The sequence below is a fragment of the Geotrypetes seraphini genome, chromosome 11 (assembly GCF_902459505.1).
Source record: "Geotrypetes seraphini chromosome 11, aGeoSer1.1, whole genome shotgun sequence".
Classification (NCBI taxonomy): domain Eukaryota; kingdom Metazoa; phylum Chordata; class Amphibia; order Gymnophiona; family Dermophiidae; genus Geotrypetes; species Geotrypetes seraphini.
Genome location: NC_047094.1, coordinates 28,563,136 through 28,578,914, shown reverse-complemented (window position 1 = coordinate 28,578,914; position 15,779 = coordinate 28,563,136). Strand labels below are relative to the sequence as shown.

The following is a 15,779-nucleotide window of genomic DNA, read 5'->3' as shown; positions in this document are numbered from 1 at the left end:
TATTCATGGGCCGGCTCTACCCCTAATCACCGTGGATACGGAGGGAGAAGTGTACAACCTTATCCTCACTTTTCCACCGGTCCTTTGTTTATACTAATTTTAGAGCACTTATTTCTCAATATTTGAAGGAGAGTCTGAGGATGAACTGCCTGCCCCCTCGCAAAGCCTGGAAAGCATCTCAGATGACAACGCTTTTTATATTTCTGCTGTTTTTCCCATCTTTCACTGGGGTCCTTGTTGTCATTGGGGTTACTGTCTGGAGGTAGGTGCAAGATCCTCTTTTCATATTCCCTACCCTAAAGAACTTAAAATGTGAGGGTGCATTTTGATTATTTTTTTCACTGTTATGAGGGAGGAGTGACGAACAAAACCCGCATGGATAAAACATTCAAGTTTTTCATCTTGCCACTATGTTCATAGTGTAACATATAAGATAGTTTTTTTGTATGTTAGTAAAATGCATAGACATTGATGATTTAAATATTTTGTTTATTTTATTTATAAATGCTTAAATACATTTAGCACTGATATAACTCTTTGCTATGGTATTTCCACCAGCAGGGTAGGACTGACCATTGGAACAAAAGGGCAGCGCCCAGCAGGAGGGGGCCCACTCTCCCCTAGCATCCATCTAGTTTAATCACTTTGATATGTGTTAGGAGCCCATGATACTTATTTCCCTAGGCCCAGATCACTATAAGTCCACCTTCTGTCAAGCAGTTCTGCATTATGCAGAAGTGATGCATATCATCAATAATATCACTAATATTTGACTCCTGTTATGCAATTTGGATTAGATTAGGAAATAGAATCCAGAAAACAACCTGCCATTTTATTGCCATGTTGCTCTCGTACTGTGTGAATCCTCCTGAACTACAAAACCTAATTAGAAATACTTTGTCATTCCTTCTAGACGAACACCCTCTGAAGAATGTGGTCCTTTTCGAGGCTTAAATGTACCATTTGATGCTATTTCTAACTGGATATCTACAATAACTGGCCAAGTCAATTTGGAGTGGGTGGTGTGGATTTATGATAATCTAATTAAAAGTGAACTCTTTTTCTTCATCCTCACACTTCTTGCCCTGTAAGTATCCATTAAAAATATAAGTTGAGAGTGAAGAGGAAAAGGGGACAGGTCAACAACTGAGAAAAAGTCACATAATTGGGAATGGAGGAGTTAAAATGAAAGACCCATGTAGTGAACTGAAACTAGCAAAATGTCATATAATGTGAATAATAAGTTGGTTATTTTGTGCTATCCAGCCACATTCAGAAAGCAAAAATCTTACTAACCAGGTAAATACTTAGGGGCAAATTCTATAAGAAGCACCCAAAAGTTAGGTGCCGAATTAGGCACCGTTCAGCGCAATTCAAGTAAAATTGGGTGCTTGGATAGGCTGGAGTGGGCTTTAACTGTGGCTCCAGTAGTTGGAACCTAAGGATAGTACCGGGTGGACTTCTAAGGTCTATGGCCCAGAAATAGCAAAGAAAAAAGACATTGTAATTTAATCATGAAATTGTAATGCATGTAATTACAGGGCAGAATGGATGGACTGTTCAGGTCTTTATGTGCTATCATTTACTGGGTTACTAAATAAAATAAAACCTCCCATTACTCAATCCTAAGTTCTCTTTTCCCAGCCCAACCCTGGCCCATTTTATTTAAAAGTATCTCCTACACTAGGTTCCCATGCTCTCTCCCAGGACCATGCTGAGAGCAGTTCCCTATAATTGATGTCTCAAATTAGGCACCACAATGGGGCATGTAGTTTGGTTATTATATAATGGGACTTAGCACACCTAAGTTGGAGAAGACTGGTGCAAACCTGCTTTGATGCACCAAAAGTTAGCCATAATCACTTATGCTAGGTCAATGGTTGGTATAAGTGGACACATATAGATGCATCCATCAGTGTGTGTAATCATAGTATTCTGAATTGTATGCAGTGTCTAGTGACACCTCCATAGCTTGCCCTTGCCCTGTCCCATATGTGTGTGTCCCTTTGCAGTTACACACTATGGCAGTTAGGTACTATCAATAGAATAGCACAGAGTGCATATACACATCTTTGCCAGATACTAATTATCTTCTAGGAGCCTGTTTTATAGAATTGCCTCCACTTTAATAGCCTTAAACAATTGCATAGTAAAGGGAGGGGGCAGAGTGCCCCCTCTCATCTCTCCCTCATTCCTCCCCTGTCAGGCACACACCTTCACTCCTCCCCCCACTGTACCTTTAGCTCTTTGAGGGCACGAGCAGAAACTCCAACCTGCTCCTCGCACCAGCCTCAGTGCTCCCCTCTGACATTACTTCTGCGTTGAGAATGTGGAGAGGGACAGATTCTTCAGCCTACGGGGAACTACAATAACTACAATAACAAGGGGGCACTTGGAGAAACTAAAAGTTTAGAACCAATGCCAGGAAGTACTGTTTCACTCAGAGGGTGGTGGATACCTGGAATGTGCTTCCGGAGGGTGTGATAGGACAGAGTACTTTACAGGGTTTCAAAGAGAAATTGGATAAATTCTTGAAAGAAGAAGTTATTGAAGGATATAGATAGGGAAGATAAAGGATGAAGAAGGATATAGATAAGGTAGGAAAAAAAAAAAAGGATTGAAGGGATAGAGGGGTACATATAGAAGACTACTACGCAGGTCCTAGACATGATGGGCTGCCGCGTGAGCGGACTGCTGGGCACGATGGACCTTTGGTCTGACCCAGCAGAGGCACCTCTTATATTCCACGACTAGGAAGCGATGTCAAAGGAAGAGCCGGTGCAGGTAACACGTTGGAGGTGCTAATTGCGCTGGGGAAGCTAAACAGGTATGTGGCAGGAGGGAATGGGGGGGGAGGGGTGCAGAGAAAAGAGTGAGGGAGATGCTATTGCCCCAGGCATCTCCTACCTTTACTATGCCAGTGGCCCACAAATGAGGGAAGATAATAACTAAGAGCAATTTTTGCAGTCCTTCCATATTTATGCCTTGAGCAGTTAGCCCTTAATAGGGTGCTGCTCTCTCCCCTCAGTCCTCCAGCTCTCAGATTCCACTTTTCTCCTCATGCAGTTTACCTTCTCCCTTTTAGCTACTGCGAACGGCCTATGAAACTTGGTACCCTACCCACTAAGCCACTAATCTGTAAGTAGCGCCTCCACCTCGCCACTCCCCCCGCAGTATCAAAGAGCAGAAATGAGGGCGGGAACATGACGTGAACCAATCAGGAACCACCAAGCCTTTAGCCAATGAGAGACTGTCTCGTACGTGCGAGCGTGGCTGCTACGGTGGTTACGTAGAGGAGGCCCGGGGCATTGCCGGTAGCAGCCGTGGTAACGGCGGACGGACCGCCACCTGCGGGTTGGGAATGGGTGACACCGAGAGCATCGATTACTCCGTGCACGAGGCTTGGAACGAAGCCACCAACGTCTACCTGATCGTGGTCCTCGTCAGCATCGGCCTTTTCATGTATGCGCGAAGGAACAAGAGGAGGATCATGCGGGTCTTCACCGTCCCTTCCGAGGCGGAAACGATCTCCGAGGGCGACTTCTACCAGGACATGAAAAGCGTGCGCCTGCGGCAGCAGCTCGAGATGTATTACATTGCCAGGAAGCACCTGCAGCAGCAGCAGGAGGCCCCGGCCAACAGTGTGCAGCTCACCGTGGAGTGAACCCCTCGAGCTTCACCTCGAAAGTTTGCTCTCTCCGTTGATTAGCTTATACTACGCCTTGAATGCGCTTAGAATACAAATCGACTTTCTTTCATCCTTTAGAGGCTCCTTTCGAGCAATAAAGTAACTTGCAGTGGGTCTGGCTTGGGAATTGGTACTTTGATTCCGTGCATTTAAAGGATTGCTGTTGGGGGTGGAGAGGACCCTTTAAAATGGAAACTTATATAAAGTACGTTTTATAAATATCTTTTCTGAGTCTTCAGCTAGTAGAGACGAATGTTGAGTGGGGAAGCCGACTAGCTCTGTGCACCCGCTTGCACCATATTTTTTTTAAACACTGTTTGAACCTTTCAGAGCAAAGGTAGGCTGTGTCCACTTTGTCATGCTTTTATCTATGTACTGATTCAAATAGCATGTCCATACCTAACCAGTTATGCCATCAGACGGCAGAATTGATTAGGGCAATGTCCATTCCTGTCTTTCTTGGGCGTTGAGGGCTTGAGGCTACGTATCAGTGTATTGCTGAAATAATGCGAAAAAAAGCGGGCATGGCCTTCTTTTTGCTTTGATGGGCTCATTTTCCCAAGGAGGCAGCCAGCATTTGTGCAGTAGTAAAGTTCAAAATATTGCTAGTGAGTTAAAGAGCTGAATGATATACTGTAATCAGATACTTATTGGAGATTAGCAATTAGTAGTTTCATAATCTTTCTGTATTCTATAGTTAACTGTGTTACCAACATTTCTTAGGAAGACAGTCTAAAAGTAATCTGAGATTTGAGAAGGTCATTGGTTAAAAAAGTTTTAAAATTCTCTTACAGGATTATTACTTATCTATACTGGCAGATAATACAAGGAAGAAAAATAATGATTAAACTCCTTCAGGAGCAGATTGTGAATGTAAGATTTTTTTTTCATGACATACAATGGTTGAATAAGGATGACCTAATAACTAGGTTTATGAAACAAAACCACACAAATTGCAAGTTTTTTTAATTGGAAATTTTGTAATGGACATGATGTAGCTTGAACTAAATTTGTACAATTCCTGTCATAATGAAAAACTCAAGGACAAGGGTTCACCATACAAAACTAGAAAAGAGATGGGTAAACTACAAAGCATGGGACATTTGATTAGGGAATGCTTAAAAACAAACTGCATTAATGGCCGCTGATGCTAAAGGTGTGCAGTTTTGCCTGACAAGGGGCTCATTTGAAGGCTCCAAAATATTTTGGATGTCAAGTTAATGATGTTGATGGAGTCAGCTGCAGAACAAATGTCTGTTTTTGTGGTGTTGCTGCCTCTTCTGCTGCCACGTCAGAGCAGTCTGAGGCTGCCACTGCCAGTAAATAGGCCAGCCCAGTGCCATGCCACTGCTTTGTTGTTTGAGGACTTCCTCAAATGTGCATTGCAGTATTTTTTTTTTATATAGAGCATTGCTTGCAAGAAGCCTGAAAAAGTTAAATTTAAATACCCAAGTGTAGTATGCTATTCTGTTCCCCATCCCATGCGACATTAAAAAAAAAAAAGTCACACTAATGCTTGTTACCTTGCTAGTCTCTTACAAGAGGGGAGGGGTTTTGCAGCCAAAATAGTATCACTATTTGATTGCTATTGACAGAGTAATAATGCTCTTATGTCTGCACAAGGCGCTATTAAATGTTTATTTCCGTTCTTCCCTTCTTTTTAATTCATATTGTCTTTGTTGACTGGAGGAAATGTGTGTTGATGAAGCAAAGCTTTGTAATGCTTGATAGAAAAAAATTATGCAACCTGGGAGTTTATTTCCAAGCTACCTTAAAGTAATGAACTTTGCAGGACTTGAAAGTAAAAATAAACAAATAGGTTAAAATATATGTAAATATTGGAAAAAAGAAAAATAGACCATCAGACAATCATAACTGTGCTATTTTTATAAGCATTAGTACAAAATTCAGAGGTCATCGAAACAGCTGAATATACAAGCCAGCTGAATACAAGTATAACTTTGTATAGATATTTTGCCCATAAGAAGTAATATTGCTGTTAGATCTAGCAGACTTGCAGAAAATTTACTGTAAACACATTTTATAATTGCAAAATCATCTTTTAAACCTTGCCCATCCCAACATCCTATATAATAAAAGGTTAGTGGCGCATGCGCTTTTAAAAAAGCGTGATTACTGCGGCCGTGGTGTGTGATCTGTGGCCATGTTCCATTTTAGAACCCGGCCAATGATCACTCTGGCCACTCCCCTCCTCCCACCCTCACCAACCTGAAGGAAGCTCAACAGACCTCCCGCCCTCACCTCACTAACCCGAAGCAAGCTGGACCATACCTCCCGTCCTCGCTCACCGCTGCTGTGGCTGCCGCTGATCCTCCTCTTCGGGGCAGCCTGCGATCGTGGCAGGCTTTGGCAGGCCTCGCGGGCCGCTTTCCGGCCTCGATGGCACGTTCCCTCTGATGCACGGGATCGCGTCGGGGTGGGGGAGCGTGCTTCCAGGTTGGGGAGTGGCCTGTGAAGTTCGCTGGGGCCGGCCACCACAATCGCGGTTTGCTTTGAAGAGGAGCAGGCCAGAAGACGCCGGATGGAGGGAGGGTAAACAGGGGAATTAATTCAGGGGGCCAGAGGGAGATGGAAAGGGGCCATGGAGAGATAGGGAGAGGGAAAGGGGGCTGCTTTGGGGGGGGGAGGTGTGCTGGGGACAGACAGTTTTACTCTGGGGGGAAGACAGAAGGGGCCATGGAGAGACAGGAAGAAGGAAAGGGGGCTGCTTTGGGGGAGGGGTGTGCTGGGGGGGAGACAGAAGGGGCCATGGAGAGATAGGGAGAGGGAAAAGGGGCTGCTTTGGGTGGGAGGTGTGTGCTGGGGGCAAACCGCTTTGCTCGGGGGGGGGGGGGGAGACAGAAGGACACAGACAGCGGCCAAGGAGAGAGAGATAAAGAAACACAGAGAAACAGACACTCTATTCTAGCACCCGTTAATGTAACGGGCTTAAAGACTAGTATTATATAAAGAAGGTTTATCTTCCTAAATGTGTTTCAGTTGAATCCATTTCCTATATAATGAAAAATAAAGTTGTTGTATAGTTGCGACACGTGTTGTAATTGTTTGTGTGTTTGTGAATGGAGAAAATGCTTTCAGGCAGTCTATAATCAAACACTCCATTACTAAAAAAATATTTATTTTTGTCATAGGGTGGAAAAGATAAAATGTTTCTGCTCCAAAAGCTTCACAAACTACAAGAAATGGATGGATTTAATACAGGCCATTCATCAGTCAAACAATATCATAAGGTTAGTTCATAATTGATGATTTAAAGGATTTGGGTAAATTATTCACTTGGAATGGTTCTGTATTTTGACGATAGAGTTAAATATTTGTGGTATTTTAAAAAATAAAATGTTCCCTGTTAGGTCTGTGGAGTCAGTATACCAGTCTTTCAAATCCAATTTCTCTATTATTCTACTGTTCAGCTACAGTTCCAACTCCTACAGATGTTAGACTTTAAATATTTTTGTTTTGGTAAATATAACTTTAGGTTCAGGACAAAAATATTTATATTGTATATAAGTATAAAACTGTAAATTTGCCATATATTTTGTTTTAATTTTGAAGCTGGAGATGATATATTTTTACTGATTCTGAGTGAACCCAAAATTGCTTCTAACTCAGCAGCCCTGCTGTTAGTGTGCAGTAGAGGTGCCCAATTCCTGATTTGAATCAATTCACTTCAGGTGAATTGATTCATTTCCAGAAAAAAACAGACTCATCGATTCATGAGCAGTAGCATCAGCCCCCTTGCCGCCAATCTATTTTGTAGAGTCAAGTTCGGGCTTTCCCTCTGCTAGAGTCCTTCCATCTATTGTAACTTCCAGTTTCGTAAATCAGAAGAAAGAACTTCGGCAAAGGGAACACCTGAGTGGGCCTATGTGAGCAGATGAGCAGCAAGGTGAGCCCACATTTCCCTGGCTGCTTCTTTTTTTTTTTTTTTTTACTAGTTACATCTTCCCAGAATCAATCCTGTCGTCCTTGTCCCCCCAACAGCATTTAATTCCCCACATCTACCTTTAATTCGATGCAAAAGTTGTTGCCGAACGGCGGTAGTGAATGCAATTCACAGAGCTATCTTGCTGCTAGTCTGGGTGTCTTCTCTACATTACGGCTGCCCCAGTGAAAACAGGAAGTTGTCACTGAGGGTGGGCCAGAGTAGAGAGAACACCCCCAGACTATTGCAAGGAGAGCTCTGTGAATTGCATTCACTACCACCACCTGCAATAAATTTTGCAACAAAATAAAGGTAGATGAAGGAGAGGGGGGAGGGGGGATAGCAGAGGAACCCAACAGCTGAAGGCAGTCTGCTGACACCTGAATTCATATCAAGCCACAACATTTAGCACTTCAAGGGATTAGGGCAGTGTATCACAAACTGTGTGCCTCCTGAGAGTTCAGGTGTGCCACAGCACACTTGGGAGGAGGAGAAGCGCCGGTGCTGGCTGACTGCCTACAGGATGTGACTTTAGCGGTGAGAGGCATGTCCTGTAGGCAATCAGCCAGCGCTGGCACCTCGCCCTCTTCCCTACTGGCGCCACCCCATGTTTCTAACTAATTTTAAAGCTATGTTATAGATTGAATGTTCCTATTTTTGACATGATATTGCCTTGGTTAAATAAAATGTTTTCTTAAAAAGCTGTATCATTGAAATCGAATTAAGAAATCAGTTCAACAGGGTGAATTGAATCAAAATATTTTTCCCTGAATCGGGGCAGCACTAGTGTGCAGTAGTGCCAGTGAGCCACTAAGCTTGACTCATCTAGATTCAGTTTCCAAGCCCACCTTCAGCTTTCTGGGCAGACTGGGAAGCAAAACTGTCCTGCAATTTATACAGCCATGTTTTATCTGAAGAAGTAGAGATGACTAGAATTTCTCCTCCTGAATCAGTAAACTGTCAAGATGGAATTGGACCATCTGGCATGGAACTAGGTAGCGTTTTTGGCACATTTTTTGTTTCTCACTGTGTCCCAAAGGGTGAATGAGCTCCAGGCCTTAGTACCTTCACCAAATACAAAGTTCCAACATAATAGGGTGGTACTCCCCTGCATTCTAAGGGGTTTTTTTCCTGTATGGTTAAGGTGGAAATCTGACTTTAGCCTAGTGAGATGACCTAATGCAGGGGTAGGCAATTCCGGTCCTCGAGAGCCAAAGCCAGGTCAGGTTTTCAAGATATCCACAATAAATATGCATGAGATAGATTTGCATCTCAAGGAGGCAGTGCATGGAAATCCATCTCATACATATTCATTGTGTATATCCTGAAAACCTGACTTGATCCTGCTCTCGAGGACCAGAATTGCCTACCCCTGACCTAGCGAGATGAGTGGTTTTGCCCAGACCCTATGTTCATTAACATGAACAAGCCCTACACGGATTTGAATTGCAGTAGAATTGTTCCCTTCTCTTTGGAGTGGATCAACGCCCATAGAATGTCTGTCCAGCCTTTTATTTCTTGTGACCCTCAAATAGCATGGGATTGTGGTAATCAAATGGATAGTTTATTTTGTTGTAAGCTGTTGAGAATGGCAAGATCATGCAGCCTAGAAATGTTTTAAAATAAAATAATTGGTTTCACAGCTTTTAATCTACAAAGGTACAACAGGGCTCATAATAGTGGTATTAATAACCCCTGTAAGACTGGTTTCCATTGAGGAGACTTGTGTGGCCTGAACTTCATGTCACAGCATTGCATTTGCCTCCTTTAGTACTGTTTGAACACTTTTGAAACCTAAGTGATAAGAGGTTTGTTGGTCTTTCCTCCAGGGTATGAGGAGTTATTACTTCAGGTTGCCTTCCTTAGTTAAATGGAAAAAAAAAGTTACGCACAGCTGTTGGTTCTTGTCTTCCCTGTTTTACTTGTATATTAAATCTCTTTAGTTTGATTTTAAATATTTATAGCAAATTTTATATCATTAAGAGGCCAGCCAAAATACTAACCACTATCGAGCAATTTTCTCCCCTTGATATTGTGTGTTTGCAGCTCTCTACTGCAGTGATATTAGATTGCTGTTTTAAGAATAAATATATCTTAGAAGCAAAACTGCTGTATTGCAAAAAGTGGAAATATCTGTGTTTTCATTTTCAGGCCTTGAATAAGAGTGAAGAGAATGTGCAGTACTCTAGAGGTAAGTAAAATAACCTGTTTACAGACAAAGGCAAGTACAAATACAAGAAAAAGAAACCCTAGACAGCTACAAATTCATAAAAACCTAGCAAGAGATGTTTTCAAGTTCCTAAAGGCAGGAGCAATGCTCACTCATTCCTGTTTCTGACACTGCTTTCATTTAACATGGTGGTGCCTTGTTTGTTAGACTGACCCCTAGCAGTGCCTCAGGATCTGTCATTTCAAATGATAGTGCTGGAGGCAAGAGTGAATATTGCTCCTGCCTTTCTACTCTTGAGATAGATGTGGGGGGAGGGGGCTCAAGGATGAGAGGGGATCCACTGGATTACTGCAGATTTATTTTTTATGTTAGAAGTAGGGGGAGCGAAGAGGGGAGGCTCTACTCGATGACTAGGGCTTTGTGTTTGGGGGTGGGAAGAGGGGGGATCCACTAGGCTACCAGGGTTTATATGTGAGTTGGATAGGGTAGAAAGGTCAGGAGAGAATAAGTGTATGTAGATCAGCAGGATTTTCTTTAAATGTCCTCCTTTCTGTCCATGTTAAATAAACACCAGGTGTCTCTCTACTTTGAATTTCAAAATTAATTTACCATTTTAAATGAAATTGCAGGAATATTTTGTGGGCAATTTTCTATGCCATTTACCCTGAGAAAATAGGCTCTTTGCCTGGTTAAGGGCATTCATTGATTTTAAAAAGTGACATTGCTGTAAATGAGTTTAAATCAGAGGGGAAAAGATAGCATATATAAGTATATTTTGAAAACCGAATGCACATGTGCCATTTTGCCCACACTTGGCAGACCACACAAAGAACAGATGCAGAGTTTCTGGGTGTTTTGAGCAGGCATCCTTTGTAGCTGTAGATTTTCAGAGGAAAACACAGGAAAGTGTGGTCAGTGTTCTTCAGTGCAAGGCCCAGAGGCTAATGGCGCTCATGGAGACTTACAAGATGGCCCCTAAAACATTCTGGTTTTATCCTTGATTCTTCTTTGCCTCTTAACCTAAGCTTGTGAAAGAAAAGGGAAAGTGGATTGGAGCGAGAGCAACATGCTTTGAAGCACAAGGTATTTCTCAGCAGAAGAAAACACTTTTAGGAACACCTACTTCTCTGAAGATACCCCTAAGGGAAAATTTTGAAGGCAGGCTAGAAGGGATGAATGTCATTGACGCATGCTGATCAGCAGTGGCACAGCTTTGCATAGGAAGATAGTTAGTGAGTGTCTTTTAATTTTGGATCTAAAATGGCCTTGACTCAATTAGTGAAGACTACTGACCTAGGTGATTTCCTTTGAAAACTAGCTGTGGGCTAAAAGTGCCCCTGTATTTTGCAAACAGTGCAGTCTATTCAGAGTTACCTTCTTGACAATATAATTTTACAATATTGTTTTTTATGCAGAGTTGTAGGGGCCATATTGATCCTGGAGAAAACTGGCATCTTTATCGGTTGTGATTTTTTAAAAAGCTGACAGAAAGAATGTAATACATGAGTGTTTTGAGATCACAAATGTCTTGTTTCAGGCTTGATAGATCACATTCTGAATATTTTTGTTGTTGTTGTTGGTACTTTGAAAAGTCTGACAACTGCGAAAGACTTTGGATTACTTTAGTGAGATTTGAAACTGCATTTATTGATAAGATTGTAATTTGTTACTAATGACAAAATCTTGTATTTTAACATCTACAGTTACTGAAATATTTAGTATCTTTCTTTTTTCACAAACACAGAGCAGCCCCAAGGGCTGCAGTCTGGGGCCCTGGCACTTGCAATGCGGGCTAGGCAACAGGCAGATGCAGAAGAACATGAGCAACATCTGGAAACAAATGCACACAGTGCATTGGCTCTGGCTCTCAAGGCAAGGCAAGAAGCAGAAGTGGATTCAGATGACTATTGAGACTATATGGACAGATGCTGACAGCTGCTTTCATTTGCAGAATTTAACTCTTATGTCACATAACAATCACAGAAACTTATCATTTACCCTGCACTTCATTTGAAATTTTTGATTTATATATATTTTTTTTCCTTTATGGAAAACAAGTCCCACTGATAAGGATTTTAATTCTGTTTTTACTATAATCATTAAAAGATAAGTATAGGGAAATTGTTTATTTTGTTTTGAACTCTGCAGTACTGGGCACAAACCACTATAAATATGATGCCATATATCTTCTAGAGGAGAAAGTAACCCAGTATGCTTTAAATATTACTTGAGTTCAGTGTCTGTTTCCAGTTGATCTCTACCCTCTTCATATCTGTGTCTTTATAAGACAACTTTTGTATGCAGCTAGTTAACATTATGGACCTGTGGCTGACCACTCCAAGCGAGGCAACATCTTAGTGAAAATTACTTAGCAGGACTTGGCAGTTAAATTTGCTGCTATTACATGGATTTGGACCTGTTTTGTCTTACTAATCCTACAGTGTATGCTTTTCTTTTGTAAAGCATTGTACATTTTTTTCATAGGAGCCTTTTTGCCTTTGCCATACAAGGTAAACTTGGACTTCTGTAGATATGCATGGCATTTGTTATTCTGCCACTTCATTTCTGCAAGGAAATAAAAGATAGCAAAAAAAAAGTGAGTGTATTTTTATTGGTGTGGATTAATAGCAACTATACTGCTTGCTCCATTTCTGATCACGTTCACAGAGAATGGCTTGCTTCCCTAATATCTTATCCATATGGTTCAACAAACATTCAGTGTGAGAACTTTGTAGATAGCTGAGCTCTTGTAACATGGCAGAATATGAGGTAGATATTTTTTGATAGCTGTGAATCTGAAAACAAACATACACACATTACTAGCCTAGTCTTAATTTTATTTATATCAGCAATGTAAAATAAGGTTATCGTTGGAGGAAAATGTGTGTGAAATATGGAGGTAAGCAGTTCTGCATCTAACTGAAGATTGCTACAATGAACCTCAGAAGGAGGACAGACAAAATGGATCACTTATGTTTTCTCAATTTGTATGACATTCAGCTGTCTTAAGGGAACAAGTAGTAGTTAGTTACTAGGAACAGCAGTACTACTGAAGGTGAGCCATTTAGGGTTTAAAGCAGAAGGACTCAGTCCACATAAGACATTTCAAATCATGGAGAATGCTGGGGCAGGGCAATGGAATCCTCAAAAAGGAGTTTGTGAAGGAGGGGAAAGGGCCAGACTCAGCCTTTGCAGTGTTTGCAGCTGTTGGTGAAGGAGAACTGCATGAGGCATATTTCCATAAGAAGAGCCTTATTAGGTCAGACCAATGGTCCATCAAGCCCAGTAGCTCGTTCTCACGGTGGCCAATCCAGGTCACTAGTACCTGGCCAAAACCCAAAGAGTAGTAATATTCCATGCTACCGATCCAGGACAAGCATTCTTTTCTCAAAAATAGACTATGGACTTTTCCTCCATGAAATTGTCCAACCCTTTTTGAAAACCAGCTACACACTTTTTTAAAACCATTTCTACATGGGAGAGAAAGGTGAGTGGTTTTATGGGATATGGCAAACCCTCTCCTATTCAGTCCGGTTCCACTGTTCTTTACTTTTCCCTTTACCGTCCATTCCATATTCCTTCTGTTTGCTTTTCTTCAGTCTCCTCTCTCCCTTCCCCTGCCCTTTGGTTTTGCAGTCTTGGAGCAAGGTGCGTCCCAGCATGCATAAAAACATTTATCCCAGGACAAGCAGGCAGCATATTCTTGACTGATGGGTGACGGCACCGACGGAGCCCCGGTACGGACAATTTTAGAGTGATTGCACTCTAAGAACTTTAGAAAGTTCTAGCTCGGCCGCACCGCGCACGCGCGAGTGCCTTCCCGCCCGACAGAGGCGCGCGGTCCCTCAGTTTCTTAGTTTCCGCGGAGCTAAGAAGACGCGTCTCTCTCAACGGCCGTTGTGAGAGAATCGTGAATTCCCGCTCGCGAAAACTGGTTAAGGAGATAATATTTCCTTTCCTTTTTTTATTATTTTCTAAAAAAAAAAAAAATTGTTTCTTTATTGTTTTTCCATTATTTTCGGTTTTGCCCCGGCGGGGCCTATAGCCACCATCGAGGCCTCGGCCTTCGATTTGGCTGAAGCCGTTTTTACATTCATGCCCCCCCAACCCGGCTTCAAAAAGTGCCAGCGGTGTGCACGGCCAATTTCACTGACTGATCCTCATAATTGGTGCCTTCAGTGTCTTGGTCCCGACCATCGAGCGTCCACCTGCACCCGCTGTGCAACTTTGAAAAAGAGAACTCTTAAGAATCGTGAGATTCAACAAAAATTATTGTTTGGTGCCGAAATGTCTGATTCTACACCGGTACAGACATCGGCACCGGTGCAGTCGGCACCCACATCTTCGACACCACGCGATACCGCGGCGGTGTCGGCTCCAGGTAAGCCGGCTAAGAAGCCTTCCCCGTTAGAACGTCCTCCGGTCTCAGTGGCAGCGAGCCCAATCCTGCCGACCTCGAGGCGCTCACGGAAGCGCTCCGCTCCAATAGAGGTGAGCCCCTCGACATCGGGGTCCTCATCCTCGGAGCGTAGAGCGGCACCACAGGTACCTTTAAAGAAAAAGACGGTACCGGTGCCTTCCCTTGAGGAGCGTATAGCTACTGTTCTGAGGGCGCAACTTAAAGAACAGCTACAGCACCTCTTACCTTCAGTCCTGGCATCGACCATACCGGTACCAGTCCAGTCTGAGCCACCGGTACCGATAGTGGACCGTCCTATTTTATCGACGCCCACTCTATCGGTACCGGTACAGTCGGTTTCCTCTGTCTCCATGCCGATTCTAGCGCCGGAGCCGAGAGCTCACCATCAAGCTGTACAGACTTCGGCTCCGGTGCGTACCGTAGCATCTCCCGGTACCGAATCAGGCAGGTCGGGGAAGTCTCTTCACAAGTCCCGGCATTTAGAGCCTTCTACTCCAGAGTCTCGAGACCGGAGTTATCAGGTTCGAGACCCTGACTTATGGGGTGACTCAGAGGATCCTCTTCTTTCGGAGGGAGAATGCTCTTCTGGTGATGAGGACCCGTCTGTTTTAGGAGCCTCCTCTAAACCAGAAGTGTCTTCCTTTTTGAAGGAAATGTGTGACTCTCTCTCCATTCCTTTGGAGGCTGAGTCAAAGAAATCCAAGGCTTTTTTGGATGCCTTGGACTTTGACCAGCCCCCAAAGGAATATCTTAAATTACCTCTCCATGATATTCTGAGAGAGACGTTTTATAAAAATCTGGAAACTCCTCTGACTATTCCTGGAGCTCCCAGAAAATTAGACTCATTGTATAAAGTCATTCCTATCCCTGGGTTTGACAAGCCCCAACTACCTCATGAGTCCCTTTTGGTTGAGTCCACCTTAAAAAAGTCCAAAGGGGCTAGTGTTTATGCCTCAGTCCCTCCTGGCAGAGAAGGCAAATCTATGGACAAGTTTGGTAAAAGGCTATACCAAAACGCTATGTTAGCTAATCGATCAGGAAATTATGCTTTCCATTTCTCTTTTTACCTTAAGCAGTTAATCCAAAATCTCACTGCTTTTGAGAAATATCTTCCTGATCGGAAAAAGCCTACTTTTCACCAGACTTGTTCATCTCTGTTGCAGCTCCGAAAATTCATGGTAAGATCCATATATGATACTTTCGAGCTGACCTCCAGGGCCACAGCCATGTCAGTGGCCATGCGACGGCTAGCCTGGCTTCGTGTTTCAGAACTGGACGTTAACCACCAAGATAGGCTAGCCAATACACCTTGCTTAGGGGATGAGCTGTTTGGAGATTCCATGGACTCCACAACTCAAAAATTGTCCGCTCATGAGACCAGATGGGACACACTTCTGAAGCCTAAAAAGCCTCCTCCATCCAGGCCTTTTCGTCCACAGTCATCCTACCAGCGTAGATTTGTGGCTCGCCCTCTGCCTCAAACTGCACAACAGCCGAGACGTCAGAGGCAACAACGTCCAGCTGGTAGACAACCTCAGCAGCAGCAGCAGGTAAAACC

The 15,779-nt window shown here is 43.0% G+C and overlaps 1 protein-coding gene across 11 annotated transcripts in view; it reads left to right on the top strand.

The window, feature by feature from the left end:
• The window catches only part of TMC5 (transmembrane channel like 5), a 102,590-nt gene extending 90,193 nt beyond the window's left edge, over nucleotides 1-12,397 (top strand). For 7 of the 11 annotated variants that reach the window (XM_033962896.1, XM_033962895.1, XM_033962893.1 and 4 more), the window contains 6 exons: nucleotides 129-262; nucleotides 914-1,087; nucleotides 4,483-4,561; nucleotides 6,841-6,939; nucleotides 9,783-9,822; nucleotides 11,546-12,397. In XM_033962896.1, coding sequence (XP_033818787.1) covers nucleotides 129-262; nucleotides 914-1,087; nucleotides 4,483-4,561; nucleotides 6,841-6,939; nucleotides 9,783-9,822; nucleotides 11,546-11,712 — 693 coding nt within the window. In that variant the 3' untranslated portion in view covers nucleotides 11,713-12,397. Of the gene's footprint in view, nucleotides 1-128; nucleotides 263-913; nucleotides 1,088-3,239; nucleotides 3,894-4,482; nucleotides 4,562-6,840; nucleotides 6,940-9,782; nucleotides 9,823-11,545 lie in introns of those variants that run through there. The other 4 variants (XM_033962899.1, XM_033962900.1, XR_004541063.1 and 1 more) reach the window with 4 other exon arrangements.
• Nucleotides 12,398-15,779: the final 3,382 nt, after the last annotated feature.